Raw genomic sequence first — 19,882 nt, forward strand, 5'->3', positions numbered from 1 at the left:
TTGGTGTGATCTCCCCCTGTTCCAAAGGGAATTGCTGAGGGAAGAGGAGCTGAGAAGGAGCTGTGCATGTCCAGAGGGACTCGCTCTGTGCCCGAGGGAGGGAGGGCTCAGGGAAAGCGTTTCCTGCTCTTTCCCTTTGAAAGTGAGGTTGGATTTTAAATGGGAGAGGCAGTTTTTCTGTGCTGCTTAAATTTCAATTAAAAAAAAAAAAAAGAGAGAGAGAGAGAAGGAAAAAAATAATTTTGGAAACAGATTTTGATTTTAAAAAATCCAGGTTGAAGTTTAGTGAAGGTGTCCCTGCCTGTGGCAGGGGGAGTAGAATGAGATGGTCCCTAAGGTCCCTTCCAACCCAAACCGTTCTGTGAATATTTGTAAAATTTTGAAATAATTTTGAAGTAATTTTTAAATATTTTTAAAATTCAGCTCAAGTTAAAGTAAAAAGATTGGCATTTTAAATGTTCAGTTGAAGTAGCCCGTGTCTGGCTCATACTGAATTTTTGGTTTCACTTTTTTGTTACATTTTAGTGTGTTTTGAGGACTCAATCCTATATTTTCATCCTTTAAAGACCGGCATGAAAAGGCTGTATCAGAGAAGGGGAGGAAAATTCAGGTATTCCTGTTAATTCTATTGAAATGTGTATTCAGAGGTTTAGTTCCACCTTCCCCTTATCCCTTCCAGAGGGCTCAGAACTCTTGGAGAACTGGAAGCATGGAAGAAACTCCCCATATGAGTTCTCTGGTAACGTCTTTATCTCCAACCTTTATGGGAAATGTTTTTAATTTCTCCTCTGGAGCCAGGCTGGGAGAGCTGGGAGTGTCCAACTGGAAAAGGGAAGGCTCCAGGGAGACCTCAGACCCCCTTCCAGGGGGCTCCAGCAGAGCTGGAGAGGGACTTGGGATGAGGGATGGAGGGACAGGACAAGGGGGAATGGCTTCCCACTGCCAGAGAGCAGGGATAGGTGGGATACTGGGAAGGAACTCTTCCCTGGGAGGGTGGTAAGGCCCTGGCACAGATTTCCCAGACAGTGCCCCATCCCTGGAAGTGTCCAAGGCCAGGCTGGACGGGGCTTGGAGCAACCTGGGCTAGTGGAAGGTGTCCCTGCCCATGGCAGGGGGTGGGATGGGATGAGCTTTCAGGTCCCTTCCAACCCAAACCATTCCAGGATTCTGTGATTAAACCCTTTTTGTCAGATGTGCACCTCGCTCCCAGGTTGGAGATGATCAGTTTATTCCCATTTCACTGTATTTGGGATTTTCCCACTCTGTGTGTTCTGGCCAAGCTGTCAAATTTCCCATCTCCATCAGCAATCGATAGGGACTGAGATGCTTTAGCTCTTAATTAAGGTACAGCACCCAGGCAGCCTTTATGTAGAGCCATGTTTGATTTACCTGGGGAGGGAAACACCAGCAGAGTGTTTCTAACTTTGTATAAAAACCATTGTAACATGACGATGGAATCAAAATAATGGGGGGGAAAAATTTCCTTATATGCCAAGGGTGGAAAAAAATAAATTAAACCATGAAATTCCTTCTGTTCCTACAGGGAAGGAAAAGGCAGGGAGAGCTCATGAGATAGTTTATTATTCATAATCATGATCTGGTCTCCTAATTCATGGGGTTGGCATTTCTCATTCCATGAATATGGTCTTTATGCCTTTGCCCACGTCATGAATCCCATTGTTTCAGTGTGTTCCCAAGGCAGGACCTACAAAAGCAATTTTTGAGTCTTCCATGAAATATTCCTTAGAACACAGGGGGTTTTTTGTCCTGGGGATGTGTCCATTGGGCAGAGGGGGTTGGATTGTGTCGGGAGGGCTCCGTGGCTGAGCTCCTGGCAGTGCAAACAGGGGCTTGTTTTGAGCCTGGAATAGTAAAAAGTCGGGAATGACGCAGCTCTGCCCAGGCTCTCAATGGGAATTGTGGTCACCATCCCTTCAGCTGCACCCTGTGCCCACAGTTTGGGGGGAATGAGTTCCTTTGGATGAGAAACAGGGGGTTTGGGGAGTTTTCTCAGGACCAGTGTGGAGCAGCTAAGGCTCTTTTTAGGGAATAAAGCAGGAGGAATTGATCCCGAGGCACAAAGGGTGTTCCTTCTGCTGGAGACTGGATTTGGTTTTCGGTGCTCAGGAGAGCTGGGGATGTTCACCTGGAGAAGAGAAGGCTCCAGGGAGAGCTGAGAGCCCCTTGCAGGGCCTAAAGGGGCTCCAGGAGAGCTGGAGAGGGACTGGGGACAAGGGATGGAGGGACAGGACAAGAGGGAATGGCTTCCCAGTGCCAGAGGGCAGGGATAGATGGGACACTGGGAAGGGATTTTTGGCTGTGAGGGTGGAGAGGGTCTGGGATGGAATTCCCAGAGAAGCTGTGGCTGCCCCTAGATCCCTGGAAGTGTCCAAGGCCAGGCTGGAGCAACCTGGGCTAGTGGAAGGTGTCCCTGCTCGTGGCAGGGGGTGGAACTGGATGGGCTTTAAGGTCCCTTCCCAACCCAAACCATTCTGGGATTCTGTGTTGAAAATGCATTTTCAGCTTTTAGGAAACACAGTGTTTGGATTATAAAGGTGCAGGTAGGAAAACACGGGTGGATTTCCAGGAAAACCGCATTTGGCATAAACAGTGTTGACAAATTCCAGGAGCTGCACTGGAGAGGAGCAGATTTCTGTGGAGAGCGGGAGCAGGTGGCTGCTCCCTCTGTGTCAGCAACACTGCCCCTTAGTCCAGGTGGATAAAAGGTGGGAGAGGTTGTGTCCAGGCCTCAGGCATCTTCAGCTGGACAGAGGAATGGTCAATGCATTTAAAAGTCTTGTGATTCCCAGAGGAATCAGCTGTTTGGTGTACTGACTCCCTGGGTTGGATCCTGTAGGATTCACTGTTTGGAGCTCTCCCAGAGCCTTGGAGGGTATAAAGCTGCATTAAATCACGCTCAGGATGATATTCAGGGAGTTGTAGAGCTCTGGGGTGTTTGCTTGTAAATTTGGGAGAGGGGCAGTGATAGGAGAGCTTTGTACTGGTGTCTTTATCCAGTGCTTGCCTGGACGTCATTTCCCCCTGGATCCCATCTGTCTCCCCATTTTCCTGATACATCCAACATAGTAATGGGATTTTTGGCAGAAACTTGCCCCTCTTCCTTTCCCAGGACACAGTGTGTATCCCTCAGTCCCTCTGCTGCTGGGACAGGTGCCATATGGATGTAGGGCTGGGACAGGGATGGCAGACTGGAGGAGTCCAGAACATCCCTTTGTCGCTCTGGCAAACCTGGATCTAATGGGAAGTGCCTCCTCTCGGAGGAGAAGCTCTGGAAGTGGCGGCCCATGGAATGAGGTGGCTCTGCAGGGTTGGTTTGGAGCTGTCAGGTCCCACTCGAGTGCAGGGAAAAGGGATGGAGTGTTTTTCCTGGATGCTTTCCACAGGGATGCTCCGTGGGCAGGAATGAGAAGGGGCTGACATGGTACCAACCACGAGGAAAGCGCTGAGCATTCCCAAGGAGGGCAGAATCCCAGAATGGTTTGGGTTGGAAGGCACCTTAAAGCCCATCCCATTCCACCCCCTGCCACGGGCAAGGACACCTTCCACTAGCCCAGGTTGCTCCAACCTGGCCTTGGACACTTGCAGGGATGGGGCAGCCACAGCTTCTTTGGGCAACCTGTGCCAGGGTCTCCCCACCCTCACAACCAAGAATTCCTTCCCAATATCCCATCTATCCCTGTCCTCTGGCAGTGGGAAGCTATTCCCTGTGTCCTGTCCCTCCATCTCTTGTCCCAAGTCCCTCTCCAGCTCTTCTGGAGCCTCTTTAGGCACTGGAAGGGGCTCTGAAGTCTCGAAAAAGACCTCAAACATGCTGTTGAGGTGAGTTTGAGTGGTTCTCTCCAGGTGCTCTCCCCAAAATCCCTGTGGTTCAGTGAACTGTGGAAGGAATCCCAGCTCTGGCCCTGCAGGGCAGAGAGGGGAGCAGGGAAAAGGGCACAGGAAGGAAAACAATAGGGAAGTGGAGGGGAGAGCTTGTGGGTTGAAAAATAGCAACAGTTCCAGTAATGTGACCTTTTGCAGAAAATGTTTCCATCAAAAAAAGAAAGTCTCCTCCTCCTCCTCCTCCTGCCTGGCACAAACCGGGAGCGGGGAGAGGGAACACTCAGCTCTGGCACTCAGACTGTGCCCCTGGAGCCCTCCTCCATGGTAGCATTTGGGAAAAACCATGTTAAAACTCCTTCCCTGGGATTGATAGGACTGATGTCCTGACTGAGGGGATGAAAAAAACCCACCTTTTTTTTTCCAGTTTTGTTGGAGCTCAGTGTTTTTGAAGGATGGGCCACTGTTCTCCTGCAGCTGCTGTTCACTGGGAGCCCTCAGCAGTCATTGAGGGATTGCCCCGGGGAGAGAAGCAGGAAATGTGGCAAATAGGAATCCTGGGAAATGCAGGACTGTCATCTGGGGGGAATTCAGAAAGTTTTTAGTCATTCATGGCATCACAGTAATATTTGTTTTAAACAGAAACCAGTTGACTTCGGTCACTGCAAAGGTGGTTGTCAGAGGTGTCTGTTGCTGCCCTTTTTTACAACAAGCCCCTTCCTTCTTCCCCTTGGCTTTGGGGAGACCCTCCTGCAGTGCTGCCTTCAGGAAGGACGTGGAGCTGCTGGAGCAAGTCCAGAGGAGGCCACGGAGGTGCTCTGAGGGCTGGAGCCCCTCTGCTCTGGAGCCAGGCTGGGAGAGCTGGGAGGGTTCACCTGGAGAAGAGAAGGCTCCAGGGAGAGCTGAGAGACCCTTGCAGGGCCTAAAGGGGCTCCAGGAGAGCTGGAGAGGGACTGGGGACAAGAGATGGAGGGACAGGACACAGGGAATGGCTTCCCAGTGCCAGAGGGCAGGGTTAGATGGGATATTGGGAAGGAGTTCTTTGCTGTGAGGGTGGGGAGGGTCTGGGATGGAATTCCCAGAGAAGCTGTGGCTGCCCCTGCATCCTTGGAAGTGTCCAAGGCCAGGTTGGAGCAAACAGGGATCACAGAAGGTGTCCCTGCTCGTGACAGGGGGGTGGCACTGGTTGGTGTTTGAGATGCCCCCCAAGCCAGGCCTGGCTGGGGTTTCTACACGGCACACAGGGGGTTCTGCAGAAGTTTCTTGAAGTGAGAGCCTCGTGTTCCATCCCCTCATCCGCCATCAGTCAGGATGAATCCTCTCTGGGAAGTCTTAGGTTAACCTTAATCCTCCCTGTTTCAGGTGATGCTGGATGAGCAGGAGGGAGTGTTTTGGAGACACAGCCGGTGTCAGGAAGGGTCACCCACGTGTTGAAACCCTTTGCTTTTAGCAAACATGTGTTTGTAGGAGGTGATGGCTGGAGGAAAACTTCTTGATCCCTAAATTCCTGCCGTGCTTTTGTTGCCAGAGTTTAACGGTGCCGCTCTTGACTCAGTCCAAGGTTCTGGACGCAGCATGGGAATTAGATCCCTGTGGGAACGTGGCGTACACTCACCTCTCCTCTTGTGTTGTAGTTGATGTGACCACAGCACTGCCCTTGCAAGTTGCCCCGAGTTCGGTGCCAATGGATCTGCGCCTGGACCACCAGTTCTCCATGCCGGTGACGGAGCCCACGCTGCGGGAGCAGCAGCTGCAGCAGGAGCTGCTGGCGCTGAAGCAGAAGCAGCAGATCCAGAGGCAGATCCTGATCGCGGAGTTCCAGCGGCAGCACGAGCAGCTCTCCCGGCAGCACGAGGCCCAGCTACACGAGCACATCAAAGTAAGTGACGGGCACCCGCCTCGGGATCGTGGAATCATGGAATCGGGAAGGTTGGAAAAGAGCTCCAGGGTCATCCGGTCCGACCGTTCCCGCAACACTGAACCCTCTCCCCACAGACCACGTCCACATGGATTTGGAACATCTCCAGGGATGGGGACTCTGCCACTGCCCTGGGCAGCTGTGCCAATGCCTGACCACCCTTTCTGTGAAAACATTTTCCCTAATATCCAATTTAAACCCCCCTGGCACAGCTGGAGGCCGTTCCTTCTCCTCCCATCCCTTGTTCCCTGGGAGCAAAGCCTGACTTCCCCCAGCTCCCCCCTCCTGTCAGGGAGTTGCAGAGCCAGAAGGTCCCCCCTGAGCCGCCTTTTCTCCAGGCTGAGCCCCCCCAGCTCCCTCAGCTGCTCCTGCTGCTCCAGCACTAAAAATGCACCAGCCAGGAAGTTCTAGTACAATTCAACCCATCAGGAGGTTCCCTGTTACTGTTGTCACATATTTGGGAGCAGAGTGGCACATAAAGAGACACTGATCTCTGTGGAGACAGTGACAGGATCCCAGGGAATGGCCTGGAGCTGTGTCAGGGGAGGTTTTGGTGGATCTCAGGAAAAGGTTCTTCCCCCAGAGGGTGGTTGGCACTGAACAGGCTCCCCAGGGTTTGGTCACAGCCCCAAGGCTGCCAGAGCTCCAGGAGGGTTTGGACAACACCCTCAGGGACAGGGTGGGATTGTTGGGGTGTCCTGGGCAGGACCAGGAGCTGGACTGGTGATCCTTGTGGGTCCCTTCCCACTCTGGATACTCCTTGATTCTCTAAACTGCTTGTTGGACGTTTGGCATCAGCACAAGGTGCAGCCCAAATACCTGGCCCTCATTCCCTGCAGGAACAGGGAATGCAGGGGCAGTGGGTGCAGGTAGCTCTGCACAGTCCCAGGTTTTCCAGAATTAAGCTTTGCCCTGTGTGGGACAGGGAGGGAACAGGCCCAGGATCAGCTGGAAGTCCAGTTTGGAAGATGGCTGTTGCACAGTGCAAACATTAGACATTATATAAATATTTCCCAGTGCTGGCCCATTGCTATGGCAACGGGAGCTTTTGGAATTGCTAATAGGCTCCTCCTGCAAAGGGGGATTAGTGCTGCACATGGTAAATAGCCTTAATGTAATATTAAAAAGCAGCCTCGATTCAACCTTATATAACTTGCATTTCAATACAAAATGCATGTCAGAGTGGGGAAGGTGGGATTAAAAGTTAATGGGGTGTTATTTACAGACTTTTCAGGGCAGAGAGTTTGGGTTTGTAAGAGCTGCTTCTGTCTGAGGTTTGATTAAGAGCAAACCCTGTCCTTAGTGGGTCCTTGTCAGGACAGAGGTGCTTGGGTGTAAATACATTTATAGATGCACTCCTAGAGGCATAGTATGTGTATCTGGGTGTACACACACATATAATAATAGAATAGAATAATAATAGAATTATTCTGTATCCCCCCTTTTTTCTATGTGCACAGTTGTCCATGCACCATTCCTGCTCTTTGGATCACGCGGTGCACTCGAGGGGAAAGGATTAGGGAACTTCTGTGACAAATATTTCCATTATTTCCTTGCAATTCTGTGTGCCTTTAGTGATTTATCTTTTAAAAATAAGAAAGGCTCGTTCCCAGTTCATGGAGAAGCTCAAAGCACTGGTGATGGGAACATATTTGCTCTCACTTATGTGAAAGCTTTGATTCAGGTCAAACAAAGGACCTGGGATGTGACTTTGAGGAGCCACATTTTGATGCAGACCATGAGGTAATGAATTTCTTCCTCTCATGTGGATGCTTGGCTGGATGAGAAACTTAAAATAGGGATGATTTAAGCCTGGACTAAAGGATGGCCTGCAGAGTGATCTCCAGTGGTTCGGTGTGACTGGAATTGCCTTAAAAATCAAACAGCACCTTATTGAAATAAACCCTGTGACACCTCACAAAGAAAAGAACCCCCAAACCCAACACCAGGTGTTCCTGTGATGCATATTCCTTGGGAAAACATCCCTCTTGCCTTTGGATCCGTAAGTCAACCCACACTGAGATGACTTTTAGATCTCAGAAACTGGCACCTGTGTTCGTTCCAGTGGCTGTAGGTGCAGGGAAGGGATGATTTTGTCCAGAGAACTATAGCTTTTTATTTGGACTTTGAGCTGTCCAGCTCCTTTAGGGCTCAGGAAGGAAGCAGGGGGGATATTAAAGCAAATAAACCCCATTTTATCCTCTGTAAGTGAAGCACTGGGGCTTGAGCTGTGGAATTTGGGATAGCAATAGTCCTGAATGAAGATGCAGAGCTCTTGGGGAGCTCCGAGTCTTCAGTGTCTTCCATTCAGAAGGAATTGTGGTTTGGGGTTGTTTTATTCCTTTTATTGCCCTGATGTTGGTGGAAAGAGAGGAACTGGTTGGATTCAATGGGAAGAAGGGGGGACATCTCTGCTTCCCACCCCCCAGACAAAGCCTGAGTATAAGAAACATCTTAAAAGTCTTCTCAAGTAAGTGAAATTTGGCTTGGAAAGTGCTGGCATGCCTTGCTTGTTTTTCTCTTCCAGTAGATAACTTTTTCCTATTAAGAGCTGAAATTCTGGCATTTCCCAGAACTTGGTTGGATTCCATAATGATCTGGCCATCAGGAGGAGAAGCTGGTGGGATGATGGCCTGAGCATGTGATCCCTTCTCTGGGCTGTCCCAGTCCTTGCTCTTACAGACATTGTGTTCTGGCCTTCGCACAGAGGGGCCAAATTCTCCGAGGTGGTGCAGTTTGGAGAGGGCCAGGCTGTGAGGGAAAAAATATTTGTGGAAGGGCTCTACAATGGCCAGTGGGCTCATTGCATGGTGAGAAAACGTGGGCGTGGAGAGCCAGGACAAGGGGGAGTGGCTTTAAACTGAGAAAGAGCAGGTTTCGATTGGATGTTGGGAAGAAGTTCTTTGCTGTGAGGTGGGATGGGGCTTGGAGCAACCTGGGCTAGTGGGAGGTGTCCCTGCCTGTGTTGGAACAAGATGGGCTTTAAAGTCCCTTCCAACCTTAAACCGCGACCCTTCTGTGGTCCCGTGATGATCCTGTGAAAACCTTGACGTGTTTAGGGAAAATAAGCTGAGCCTTTGGAAGACTCCCCACCATCCAGAGCAGGGAAGGTGTCTCACAGCTCCAGCTCAGCTTTGCAGATTCCTGAGGCTCGACATCGTAGCGTGGCACCAGAGAGGCCACTGGAGCTGGGCAACACTGGGGGCAGAGTTTCCTCTCTCCTGTAGCCACTTCCCAAGATGGATTTTCCATCCCAACGTGCCTCAGCAGATGTGAGACAATATTTATGGCCTTGCAAACTGCCTTCCCGAACAAACCCAAGGGCGGAATCGGGAGCCTGGAATAAGGCCGTGGAAGGCCTCTCCGCAGGTCCCCCTGTGAGCTTTGCCTGACCTTTGGTTGTGAAGGGATGGCAGGGAATTTTTTCCTTTCTGAGTCACTCATTCCCAGCCAAGATCAGCTGGAAGTTACCGAAAGCTTTTCCGTTTGCCTTCTGGTCAAGGGGCTGGAGAGGGATGATGGGAGCGGAGCAGGATCGGTGCCTTGGCAGGGCCAGAGGCTCCTGAGGTGGTGTGAGCTCAGTGGAGAAGGGAAGGACGTCGTGGGGAGTGTGGTTCGTGTGCTCTGTCCCAGCCTGGAGCAGGGCTCTTCCCAGCTCCGGCTGTTTTATGGCTACACCCGGAAACTCCTCCGGGCTTCTGACGCACATGGGCAGGAGCACACGTGGGACACACCAGAGTGGCCTGGCGGTGGTGGGACAGCCCAGCTGAGCCTCTGGGCCTGCAATCCTGACCTGGAGACATGCAATCCTGCTCCCAGTTTTCCTGTCATCTGAGAAAAGACGTTATGTGCCTCAGCAGAGAGGGAGTTTTCCCATGGAAGTTTGCGTGGAAGCAGCAAGAGGGAAAGGAGCTTTGTAAGGATGTTCGGTCTGAAGCAATCCTGGAATTGTTCTCTTTCCATGGACACAGTGATTTCCTGCTTGGAGTGAGGGTGGTAACACATCAGAGGTGTTGACCTCTTGTTCAGGGGTGAAGCTCTGGCCGTTCCTTTGGTTCTAGAGGGTAAAAGTCTTTCAGAGAATCTTCCATCAGCTTTTGCTGCACTGTAAAGAAATGAAATTTTTTCCCTAAAAGTGTCTCAACTTGACAGTTGTCTTGTGGATCCTGAAGGGAGAAACTGCTCTTTGCTTCCATGTGGAGCCACCTGCCCTTGGAATGGCCTGCAGGATATTCCTGGAGGTGTCCAAGGCCAGGTTGGACAAGGCTTGGAGCAACCTGGGCTAGCGGAAGGTGTCCCTGCCTGTGGCAAGGGGTGGAATGGGATGAGCTTTAGGGTCCTTTCCAACCCATTCCATGATTCTGTGACAGCTCATTTGGGCCCAAATCACATCATCTTTTAGTTGCTCTTGGTGTAGCCCTGACGGTGCCTAGAGCTTCTCTTTGGGACCTCTCCATATTCCTTCCCACTCAACAGGAAAAAATGGGCATGTTCCAGTCCTACTGAGGGGGTTGGTGTCATCTGCTGATCCCTTGGAGCTGTGCTGGGTTCACCTTCCCCGTGTCCCCAGGCCAGGGACACCTTGATTCCTACAAAGCATCCGCTTCCCTTGGACTCTGGAAGGGCAAACTTACACCTCACCCTCCCATATTCCAGCTCCTGTTCCTGGGTGTGTCTGCTCCCTCTGTGGGTCCCAGCTCCCATTCCTGGCTGTGTCTGCTCCCTCTGTGGGTCCCAGCTCCCGTTCCTGGGTGTGTCTGCTCCCTCTGTGGGTCCCAGCTCCCGTTCCTGGCTGTGTCTGCTCCCTCTGTGGGACTCTCTCTGCTCATTTTGGTGCTGCTCTTCCACGGGGTGCCTGTTCCTCACAACCTGCCCTGTTTTCTGGAGGAACTTAAAAAGCCTGGAGATACCAGGTGTCCTCCTCTGTCTGGATTCCGAGATGACAGGATTATTCATCTTAGGAAGCTGCAGCTGGGTACAGCCAGTGGTAAAAAACCAGACTGAACATTTTGTGCCTCATTACGACTTCAGTGCGCTCAAACACTCTCCCGTTGTTTCCAGAGGCTTCCTGTTCCCCCTCAGTGACCTTTTCTTGGTGCACAGAGCCCACTCCAAGACTTAGACCTGGATCCCGCAAAACTCCACGTCTGATGGAAGTAACCCTGGGGAAAGCTTTGGGAAGACCAGTTTGCTCTCTTTGAAGGGGCTGGGTGGGGACTTCCTTCAGCTTCAGAGTCAGGAACTTTTCCAAGGATAAATCTGCACGGAGAGGGGTGGGGTTTGTCAACAAATCCACAGAGCAGCTTGCACACCTTTGGCTGAAGAAGTCTTGGGATAATTCAGGCATCTTCCTCCCATCCAGCCACTGTTGGTGGAGCTGGAGTGCTCAGCCAGGGAAGTTGGTCTGGACTGGTCCTTACAGACCTACTGAAAATCGGGAAAAGCAAGGTTTCCTTTGGGTGTCTTCACGTTTTCTTGGCTGGAGGGAGCAGAATTTTCCGTATTTTTCTGGAGTAAAACCTGTGTGGGGCAATTCAGTTTGAAATTTCAAAGTAAACAGCGGCAGAAGGGACATTTTGCAGTTCCCACACCTGAATATTCAACTCCAGTTTTATCTGATTTTTGAACTGATAATTGTTAGAGAACGCACAGAGATTCAGGGCAGGAGTGAGGAAATCCCCAAGTGGATCCTGCTGTTTTTAGCAGAACATTCCCGTTCCAACTGCTCTGCTCCCTGAACCCCAAAGCAGTTCCCAGAGGACGTAACTGCTCCTCCAAGGACTGCGGCTGGATCTCTTATTTAGCATTAAACATCTGGGGCTCCTCCTTTAAGGAATTTCTATGGTTCTTTGGCTTCCAGGGAATGATTTAAATCCGGTTCTTTGATTTACTTGTTGCCATCCATGATGGGATGAGTGTTCCCTGCTCCTGACTCCCTCCCCCCCCCCGTAAGAACCATGGAAAACCCAGCAGAGGCAAACACAAAGGAGTTTTCCTCACCTTTAAAGGGGAAAATGGGAGAAGGAGCTGAATGTGCTGGATCCTGCAAATGGAAAGGCTCTTGGATACTCTGCTTTTGAGAAAGGCTGGAGAGGGAGTCAGGAAGCAAAAGGCACTTCTAAAAGCATTCTCAGTGCTGTACTTGTGCAGGTATTCCAGCCTTTCAGGAGAGGTGAGGGAAGGAAACCGGGATATAACATAATACATCCATAACAAGCTGCCGAGGTAATAATGTGGGATCTTATCACCCGGGGCCAGAGAGGAGGGAACACAACTGGCATTCCCGCTCCTGGAGGCACCTGAGCCTCGTAAACTCGAGCACCAGACGTTCCCAGTGGGATGTGTCTGCCCAAGATCAGCCTCCTTCCCGGGAAGCTGCCGGCTGGGCCGGATCGTGTCCCTGTGGAGCTGCCTGGGATGCTCCTGGCAGATTCCGGCTGTCTCTGCCTGGTGGTGGGAACGGGGCACGCTGGTGTGCGCCCAGGAGAAGGGATAATGGATGCTCATTTCTTCAGATCTCTGTGTCTTGGCTTCTGCTGGAAACCACAATGTTTTCCCCCCTCCCCATCTCCCAGTACAGCCGATTAATCCTGACTGGCCTCCGGTGCTCCAGGAGAAATCCCAAACATGCCGCGCCAGAGCCAAGGGAGCGAGTCCTGAAACTGGAGCTGCAGCCTGAGACTTCAGTAAACAGGATGGGGAGAACATGAGGCAGAGAGTCCAGCCAGCACTGAGATCCCTCTGGAATAACCCAACCCAGAGTTATCCCAGAAATCCAGTGCCATCCGTGCTTTGCTAACACCTACAGCTGGTGATTTTTTGGGGTGTTTGTTCTTGGCGAGTTCTTTCTTCGTTATCACCCATGATCTTACTTCATTTTTTCAGACCCTGAGCTCCAGATAATTTTAAATACCTGATTTAACCCTCACAAACTGTAGAATTCAAAGCAGGGGGCAGCTGATTTGCCTTAAATCAAGGAATTTGCACCCACACCAGTGCCTGGCTCCTGATGGAAGAGTGAGGAGGGGCAAGAAGGACCTCCATGCTTGGCTACTCCTTCAGCAAATTGAGGAGTGGTTGTGGAGGTCTCCAGGAAATCCATTCCCCCTGGGAAATGGGATTTGGTGTCAGCCCCCCACAGTTCCTGGAGCACTGCCGTTCTGCTGATGTTGAAACAACTAAAGGTGGTGTAACAACCGAAGGGAACAGTTTTAGCTGCACTTCCCTGAAAAAGAGGTTTCTTTGTGCAGTGGGAGGTGACAAAGCCCTCAGTGAGAAGGTGTCAGTCCCCATTCCAGGTAGACACGCTGGAGGACTGGAGACAATTGAGGAATGTGAAGGCAAAATCCACTGGAGCGCTGACAGTTGATAAATACCTGGAAATGCTCTCCATGCCCCTTCGTGCCTTTATTAATATTCATATATGCTAAAGGAGCAGCAGCAACACTGACTGCAGGTACAGTTGAACATTTGTGCAGTTTTCCTGAACAGTGGAAGCAGTGACATTAAACATATGCAGGAATCCCCATAGTTATAAATATTTACAAATATTGATTTTGGCAAGAGCACCTAATTCAGATGTTGTGAGCTCCCTAATGCAGGGTTTGTGTCTGTCACCGTGGGCTCCTCAGGAGGAGTCTCAAATCCGGGGGCTTCCCTCAGTGTCTCACTTGGTAATGCAATTTAAATATTTGGGAAGTAGAGTTGGGGAATAAACCCAGCACTGTGTGATGGGCACAGGGGTGGGAATGGTCACTGCCTGCTCGGATTTGCCTCAGTTGCTTTAACTCGATCACAAATGGATGTTTTCCTGAAGTTTCAGTGCATGGGACAACTTCTTGTATCACAGAATATCCTGAACTGGAAGGGACCCTCAAGGATCATTGAGTCCAACCCCTGGCCCCATCCAGGACACCCCAACAATCCCACCCTGTCCCTGAGGGCGTTGTCCAAACGCTTCCTGAGCTCTGGACACTTCCCTGGGGAGCCTGTTCAGTGCCCGACCACCCTCTGGGGGAAGAACCTTTCCCTACTTATGCAATCTAAATATATCAGAGCTCCTGAGAAGTGTGGAGAAACATTCCTGCCCTGAGAAGACACCTGGGTGGGTTTTCTTTGCTCATTTTCCCAGACACCAACAGTGATTTTCTTTCATTTTCCACGTAGACGTCGCTTCATTCTTTTATTTTCTTTTTTCTTTTTTTTTCTACTTGGAAACAAATAGGAAAAAACTCTCCTAAGAATAAGCTTTGTGGAAACCAGGGTCAAAACGAGCAGGGACAATACATCCCTAATGAAACTTCCCTAAACCATCCAGCTCCAAATTGGGCTTTTCATTCCCGTTTTGCTCCAGATGTCAGTGAAAGCACAGCTCCTTCTAAAGCAGCCTAATGTATGTAAACCCTCGCAGGAAGCAGAGCCTGCAAAGCCAAGGAGACTGCAGATGGAGAGAAAAGGCTCCTGATTTCAGAAAAATAACAAAACCTGTTTTACCATATTGTGCATTAAATATTGTTCATTTGCATACTTTCCATGGCGAGGTTCTGGGAGCCCACCATGTGGTGGACTTGTTGGAAGTCGGGAAAGATCCTCTTTTTCCAAATGGAGATGTGTTAGTAGAAGCTGCTGCTTAATTAGAAAACAAAAATAACTAGGGTTATTTTCTTTTTTAATTCTCTATTTTTTCCCCCTCCTCCTTTTGTAGGTTTTTATTGCCCGGATTTTGGGTTGTTTGCGTGAAATTCCGCAGGATCGGGAAGGGAAGCTTAGGTGCAATCGCTGCAAAGAACTGGATCCCGGTGTTTTACAACAGTCTGCCTGCTTGGAACAGGCGCAGCAGGGATTCCTCCATGGAAAATTTCCAGCAGATAGCCAGGCAGATTGGAAATACCTCTTAGATGATTTTTTTTTTTTTGCATCTTTATATAGAATAGTGGAGTTTTTGGTGTATCTTTAGTGCACCCGCAGCTGAAATGTTGGGTGGTCCGAATGTACAATGCCACAAATTAATGAGGGAAACACAGAATTCCGGAGTTGAAAGGTACCCACAAGAATCATCAGCTCCTGGTCCTGCACAGGACACCCCGAGAATTACAATTAAAGGAATTAAAGTGTGCTCAAGGAGAAGGAAAAATCAGTGTCCGTGGGGTGGGAGCCTTTTGTGCAGGGTTTGGAGAAGGATGGACTGAGATATTCTTGGAGAGAGGAGGTTCCCTGTCTCAATGGCTGTGGCAGGGCTTGGAATGAGATGATTTTAAGGTCCCTTCCAACCCAGAATGTTCTGGGGTTCCATGATTCTGTTATTCTGATCCCTTTCCACGTTGGGATTTGGTGATCCCGGAGCGGTGGGTGGTATCTGAGCATAGGCTCCCATTAAGTGCAGCCTTGGGGAAGGCTCATCCCTCCCTGGAGCAGGCAGGGGTTTGGAGCTGGAGGTTGCCAGCTCCAAATCAATCTGTTACTTTATAAGCTGCCAACATAAAGAGTGTGGGGCGGGCGGTGGGAGCTGGAGTGCTCCGGCATTCCGGGGGGTTTGCAGGAGCCAGAGCAGCCCACACAGCTGGCTCCAGTGTGGATTGTGCTGGAGAGGGTGCAAATAAAATTGGGAGGTGGTAAATCATAGTTTCAGGGGGGTTTCTTAAAGAAGAAGGAATTTTTAGCCCCGGGGAGATCCATTCCCACCTCCTGGAGCTGCTGGGATGTGTCACTTGTCACCTGCTCTTCCTGGTGTGCTCCTGTCAGGACACGGGGTGTTCTCTCACACAGACCACCCCAGGGCACAGCAGATCAAACTGCCACCTTCAATCCCTAGGGGAATTCCCTCCGGACCTAAATAGAATCCCCTGGGCTGGGGAGATCCACCCCAAATTTCCAGGAGGTTGATGAGTCCACTTCCAGGTGCTGAGACTTGGAGACCCAAGGGGGCACTTGGGCTGGAGCAGGAGCCTTTGGTGCTTCCAGCCTTGAACATCCCATTTGATGGAAGCTTTGCAAAGCCTGACCTTAATTAGGCATCAGGTCTCCTGATTATTCTGTGAATGTGGGTGAGTCGAGAGGGTAAATCCTTCCTGGAGAGCTTATTGGAGGAATTATTTTTCTGTACATTGAAGCAATTCTTTTATAATTAATCACAGAACCCCAGGGTGATTTGGGTTGGAAAGGACCTTAAAGCCCATCTCATTCCAACCCCTTGCCCTGGGCAAGGACAATTTCCATTAGACCAGATTGCTCCAAGCTGGCCTTGGACACTCCATGGATGGGGCAGCCGCAATTCCTACAGTTTCTCTGGACAACAGCTAATACTGAAGGTGGTTTTAATTAAAGCAGACAGTGGAGAGAATATGAAGGCCCAGGCACCAGCCTCATCCTTTGGCAGCAGCAAAGGGGTTGGGGAAGCCCCTGTTTGGGCAGAAGCTTCTTGTTGTGTCTTCAGACAAGGTTCTTCCTGACCAGGATGCTCCTCCTCGTTCCCATGGATTAAAGCCCTGGATAAAAGCCTCTGGCTTAGCCCTGGGAAGGCCGAGGGTGTTAATTTGCTCTTTCTCCCCTCTTCCCTTCTCCGCAGCAGCAACAGGAGATGTTGGCCATGAAGCACCAGCAGGAGCTGTTGGAGCACCAGAGGAAGCTGGAGCAGCACCGGCAGGAGCAGGAGCTGGAGAAGCAGCACCGGGAGCAGAAACTTCAGCAGCTGAAAAACAAGGAGAAAGGAAAAGAGAGTAAGTGGCCAAAGCTCCTTTGTTTGGGTGGTGACAGGGAGAGCAGGGGAGTGGGAACCAGAAAGGCTCTTTCTAAACCTGGAGGAACCTCTGTGAGTTCCTGGGCTGCACAGGGAACTGTTGGGAGGGATTGAGGGGAAGAGAGAAATGTGTTTCTCTGCTTTATCTCCAGTTTTGTCTCACTAAATGCCTTTTTAGCGTTTTTCAAAAGGAAGCCTGGCCTCTCTTCCCTTGATTTAACATTTTTTGAAGTATTTTTGGCAGCATTCCTAATGGAGGCAGAATATTAAGCCCATAAAACACCAGATGCACCCTGCATTGCTTCTCTCTTTCACTCCTCTGAATCCCACTCCTTTTAAGACGTCGTCGAGTCCTCAGTTCTTCCCTTTAAAGTGTTTCCATTCAGCAGGAGCTTCTTTCAGGAGGTTGCAGATTGTGGGGGCCCTTCCCACGTGTCGTTATGCACTTGATGAGATCATTATGGCCTCACAATTTCCCTTATCAGAGACACTTTGGGCTGCTTGTTCTGGTTTCTTTTAGGAGTGAAAGGGAGGAACAAAGCCTCGCCAAGTTGTGCCCTCCACTCACTGGGTCTTTGTTTCACAGGGAATAAAGGAGCTCCTGGTGGAAGAAGTGGTGGAAGGGAGTACCAGGAGGTGGGATTCTGTCTGGGAAGCAAGAATAAGATAGAGCTCCAAGAAGAACTTTTCTAATAGGAAAGTCTGTGAGAGTAAAAAAAAAAATGACCTGAATGTTGACTCTGCTGCTCCCTGCGTGTGAATGTGGCATTCTTGGAATCATCAAGGTTGGAAAAGGCCTCCAAGATCATCAAGTGCTACCATTTCCCCAGCACTGCCAAAGCCACCATTAACCCATGTCCCCAAGTGCCACATCCATATGTATTTTGGACACTTCCAGGGACTCCACCACTGCCCTGGGCACTTTCCAATGCTTGACCACTCTATCAGTGGTGAAATTTTCCCTGATATCCAACTGGAGTCTCTGTAAAGTGGGATCAAAGAGCCTTTTGGATGCAACACAGAGGTGCAGAGGAAAAATGAAAGAGATTTTGGGGATGTTAAGCTGAAGCTCCTGTTCCCATGGCTACGGTTTTATTTTTAAATTACTTTTTAGTTAAGAAGTACTGTGGTGTAGAATCATTAGAGCACCTCAGCTCTTGAGGACACTCAAGTTATTTTTCGCACGTGGGAAAATTTGGAGCAACGCAGCTAAAATTGTCCTAATCTGAAATATGGAGAGTGTGGGATAGAGGTGGAGTTTCTTCTCCCTCCTTGTTAACACCTCTGCTCTGGAGCCAGGCTGGGAGAGCTGGGGGGGTTCACCTGGAGAAGAGAAGGCTCCAGGGACACCTTGGAGCCCCTTCCAGGAGAGCTGGAGAGGGACTGGGGACAAGGGATGGAGGGACTGGACAAGGGAGAATGGCTTCCCAGTGCCAGAGGGCAGGCTTGGATGGGATACTGGGAAGGAATTGTTGGCTGTGAGGGTGGGGAGGCCCTGGCACAGGTTGCCCAGAGAAGCTGTGGCTGCCCCATCCCTGGAAGTGTTCCAGGGCAGGTTCAAGCAACCTGGGCTAGTGGAAGGTGTTCCTACCCATGGCAGGGGATGGAACTGGATGATCCTTAGGATTCCTCCCATCCCAAACCCTTCTATGGTATCTGGGGCCTTTCAACCTCCAGTTGAAAGGGAAACCTGCCAGGGGAGCTCTTGTAACCCTCCCCATCCTGAACTGTTCAGGTTCAAGTCTTCCAAAGAACAGGTTTATCCCAAACTGACAGGACACAGCCACACTGGATTGTTTTAAAGGTGGATTAAAGGAAACACTTTTTGCGGAGAGAAGGCCTTGAAGCATGAATTTGTCACCTCATCTGGTCTTGCTGCTCAGGAATTTATCTCCAGCTCCTCAGCTGAACTTTCCCCCAAACCTGTGTTTGGAGAGCGAGTGTGAAATGCAGGGCTCCAAAAAGGGGAATTTTTACGCTTTTGCGCACTCTTTCAAAGTTTGAACAATATTTCACCCTCAGGCTCTGCCTGATAAGAAATGCTGCAGTTTCCTCCTCTCGAGGAGAGACCACGAATTGTTCCCCCTGTGTGTCAAATGTCACCATGTCATCGAGGAGGGTCCGGGAGCCGAAAATACCACGGGGTGATCTTTGAGTTTTTATTCCCAGTAGAACAGACAGTTTTCATGGCCTTTTCATTCCCTCCTTGCCCAGATATTTTCCTTTGGAACTCCTGCTTTACGCCTTGGTGTAGATGAAGCATCATTTTCCGCGTGTCCTGGTGCCAGAGTTTGGATGCGCCGCTCCGGCAGGAGCTGTGCCTGGGAGTCTGGGCTGTCAACCCAATGAGCAGTTGGATCCATCAGGGCAGGAAAACAACCTGGTCTCCGTTGTGGAGAGGAATCATGATGAGAAATGGCACAGCTGACATTTTAACTCTGCAAAAATCACTGAGTTTCTTCGTGAAACGTTGGGGTTTCTGTTTGAAGCAGGAGGTGGGACCCTGGGAAGTGAATTGGAATTAGTGTGCGCAGGGACTCTGGGACAAAGAGATCCTTCTTTGCAGGAGTTTTCAAGACAAAATCTACATGTGAGACATTGGGCTTGTTCCCCTCCTGCTTCCAGATGTGACTTTTAACAACTGGAGTTTCCACAAGACCCTTTTTCTCCAATGCCTTTGATTCAAAGAGAGCTAGAACACCTCGGACAAGTGTTTTATTCCAAGTGTCTTCTATACAAGTGTAAAATCCTTGAAATAAAGTGAAATTAAAGCTCTAATTACATCCCTATTTTCAAACATAACTTGTGATTCTATGCAAAGCTAAAGAGGAAAAAAAAAAAAAAAGGAGAGCTCCTTACTGGAGACACTTTGTTCTTTTCCCTTTGAAAGCAAAGTTCTTCTTTTGGGCTCGAAATCAAAGATTTAACTCTGAATCTTTGGAGAAATTTCAAATTCTTCCCAGGATGGGAATTGATTAAAAAACCTTGATTGTATTTTATTTTATTTTCCTTTTTTCTCGCAGGTGCAGTGGCAAGCACAGAAGTGAAGATGAAATTGCAGGAATTTGTCTTAAATAAGAAGAAGGCCTTGGCCCACCGGAATCTCAACCACTGCATCTCCAGTGACCCTCGCTTCTGGTACGGGTAAGTGGGGCTTGGCCTTGGCATCCAGCCTCTTCCCAGTTGCTGGAGATGTGGGGAATAGGCCTGATGTGCTCATGGAATGAACCAGAATTCCCAAAGTGCCCTTTCCAGAGGGTTTCAGTGGGAATAATTGCCGTGTCTGCCGGGACGGTTGCGGTGTTTTGTGCGTTGAGGCCTTTGCTGTCTTTAATCCACAGTTATTCCAACTCACAAGTCCTACATGTGACCCTGGAGAAGTTGTCCAG

At 49.9% G+C, this 19,882-nt stretch overlaps 1 protein-coding gene across 6 annotated transcripts in view; it reads left to right on the top strand.

Annotated features, from left to right (window-relative positions):
- The window catches only part of HDAC4 (histone deacetylase 4), a 190,859-nt gene that overhangs the window by 99,049 nt on the left and 71,928 nt on the right, over positions 1-19,882 (top strand). For all 6 annotated transcript variants that reach the window (XM_017835634.1, XM_017835633.1, XM_017835636.1 and 3 more), the window contains 3 exons: positions 5,475-5,719; positions 16,323-16,473; positions 19,517-19,637. In XM_017835634.1, coding sequence (XP_017691123.1) covers positions 5,475-5,719; positions 16,323-16,473; positions 19,517-19,637 — 517 coding nt within the window. The remainder of the gene's footprint in view (positions 1-5,474; positions 5,720-16,322; positions 16,474-19,516; positions 19,638-19,882) is intronic.

Source organism: Lepidothrix coronata, unplaced genomic scaffold, assembly GCF_001604755.1.
Source record: "Lepidothrix coronata isolate B3197 unplaced genomic scaffold, Lepidothrix_coronata-1.0 Scaffold261, whole genome shotgun sequence".
NCBI classification, from domain to species: domain Eukaryota; kingdom Metazoa; phylum Chordata; class Aves; order Passeriformes; family Pipridae; genus Lepidothrix; species Lepidothrix coronata.